This window comes from Gavialis gangeticus, unplaced genomic scaffold (assembly GCF_001723915.1).
Source record: "Gavialis gangeticus isolate Ggan-Ray unplaced genomic scaffold, GavGan_comp1, whole genome shotgun sequence".
Lineage (NCBI taxonomy): Eukaryota > Metazoa > Chordata > Crocodylia > Gavialidae > Gavialis > Gavialis gangeticus.
This window is the reverse complement of record NW_017729034.1, coordinates 19605617-19607383: the sequence shown is the minus strand read 5'-3', so window position 1 is coordinate 19607383 and position 1767 is coordinate 19605617. Positions and strand designations below refer to the sequence as shown.

The 1767-nt window shown below is 43.4% G+C and overlaps 1 protein-coding gene across 2 annotated transcripts in view; it reads right to left on the bottom strand.

Annotated features, from left to right (window-relative positions):
* The window catches only part of GALNT14 (polypeptide N-acetylgalactosaminyltransferase 14), a 256819-nt gene that overhangs the window by 23204 nt on the left and 231848 nt on the right, over window positions 1-1767 (bottom strand). For both annotated transcript variants that reach the window (XM_019527047.1, XM_019527048.1), the window contains one exon: window positions 1027-1119. In XM_019527047.1, the coding sequence (XP_019382592.1) occupies window positions 1027-1119 (93 nt within the window). The remainder of the gene's footprint in view (window positions 1-1026; window positions 1120-1767) is intronic.

Here is a 1767-nt window from a genome sequence, read left to right as displayed (position 1 = left end):
CCCCTTCTCAGATCCCCCTCTTTTTTCTGCAGCCCTATTTGCCTACTGTGAGAAAGCTATTCTTTCCCTTCTCTGATAGCAGAGAGGAGAAAATGATTTAACATGAATGGGCTGGTCTTCACAGTATTTTAATCTAGTTTCTCAGAAACTTAAAAGACAACCAAAAGGAATTTATTCTAGCAATTTATATTTGAACTGTAAGTTTATGTGGACTGTCCAAGTTAGACAGCAAAAATATGGAGGAAGTGAGGAGCATGTGAAACCAGGGGATTAGAACGCAAGTCTGGATGTTATCTTCCTGGAGGAACTGCTGCCAGTAAATCCATCCATTTTTTATTGGGAGAATTCCTGACTGTCCATGATTAAAGAGGAGAGAAGCACAACTGCCCTAGTGGAATATAAAGCAGTAATTCAGCTTCCATGAAGTCATATCTGGGTTAGGAACTCACTGATTTTTTCTCTGCTATCAGCTTCCTTTCTAAATTGCAATTTTAAAATATAGTTCTAAGACTAGAGCAATAAAGTCAAGAACAGGACTTTGCTTGATGGTTTTCACCCCAGTAAGAATCCAAGCCCCAGAGATAAACTAACACTCCTTACAAACTAGTTGTTTTTGTTTGGGAGACGGGATTTTTTTCTTTACATGTAGCATCCCTAGTACAGCAGGGGCCAACCTTTTTGCCAGACATACCACAAATTTGCTCCACCTCCTCCCCACAACTTCCCCTTAAATCCCCTTTCCCCTACTTAATCTGCTGTTCTGCTTCCTGCCCTATCTGCCAGTGTACTGCCTCTCTGATCTGTGGCATGCTGCATACATGGAAGTTGCCTGTGCCACTTGGGGTGCATGTGCCGTAGGTTGGCCAGCCTGTCCTACTATCAGCACTTAATGGTTACTACAGAAACAGTTTGGAGAGTTTTCCAGAGCTGGACATGCTGCTTCTGTAACATTTCTATGCACTTTCATAGCATCGGGGAAGTAGGCACACCTCTGTACTTCCCTCCACCAGTAGAGGTGAGACTTACTCTCCATATGGCCTTCCTTGTGCTGCAGGCCGGGCAGCATAGTAATACTGCTTGAACTCATCCATCCACACTTCAGCTGTGCGCTTGGTGTTTCTAGATGGGGTGAGAAAGGGTTAATGTGACAACTAATGAAGCATTTGAAGGAACTTTCAAATTCCTTGAAGGGAGTTCCCTGATGCCATGAGTACCCCCATTCCCTCCTCCCCTAATGTACTAAGAGAGTGCTACTTCGGCTTGACTCAAACCCCACATGCCTTAATCTATCACTCAGTACCCTGGAGGTTACTCTTCTTCCCTATAATAATTATTCCACCTGATCTAGGCCACAGCTTAGAGCTGAGTTCACCATCTTACACTCATATAACAAGATCAGTGGGATTCCTTGTACCTCTTATGAGAAGCACAGCTATTTTTTCTAATAGTAACATTCCAGACAAGCATCTTGGGGCTGTGTCTAGCAGTTGGTAGGGGGTATCTGAAATGCTGTACAGAGCTGTTTTGTTTCACTGGGTTTCAAGACAATGTTCCCTTCACGTCCATCAACGTACATCCACTTCTGTTTCATTTGAACAAACTCACAATCTCAAAATGATGCTCAATAGAAACAAGTGCCCTGATCTAGGGGTTTGCTTTGACCTATGATAATAAAGAAGGGGACCAATGTTTGCATCTGGATTTGGATCCAGAGTTTTACATAATTCAACAGTGTCTGTGCCTGAGGTACCAGGCTGAGCTCCTCTC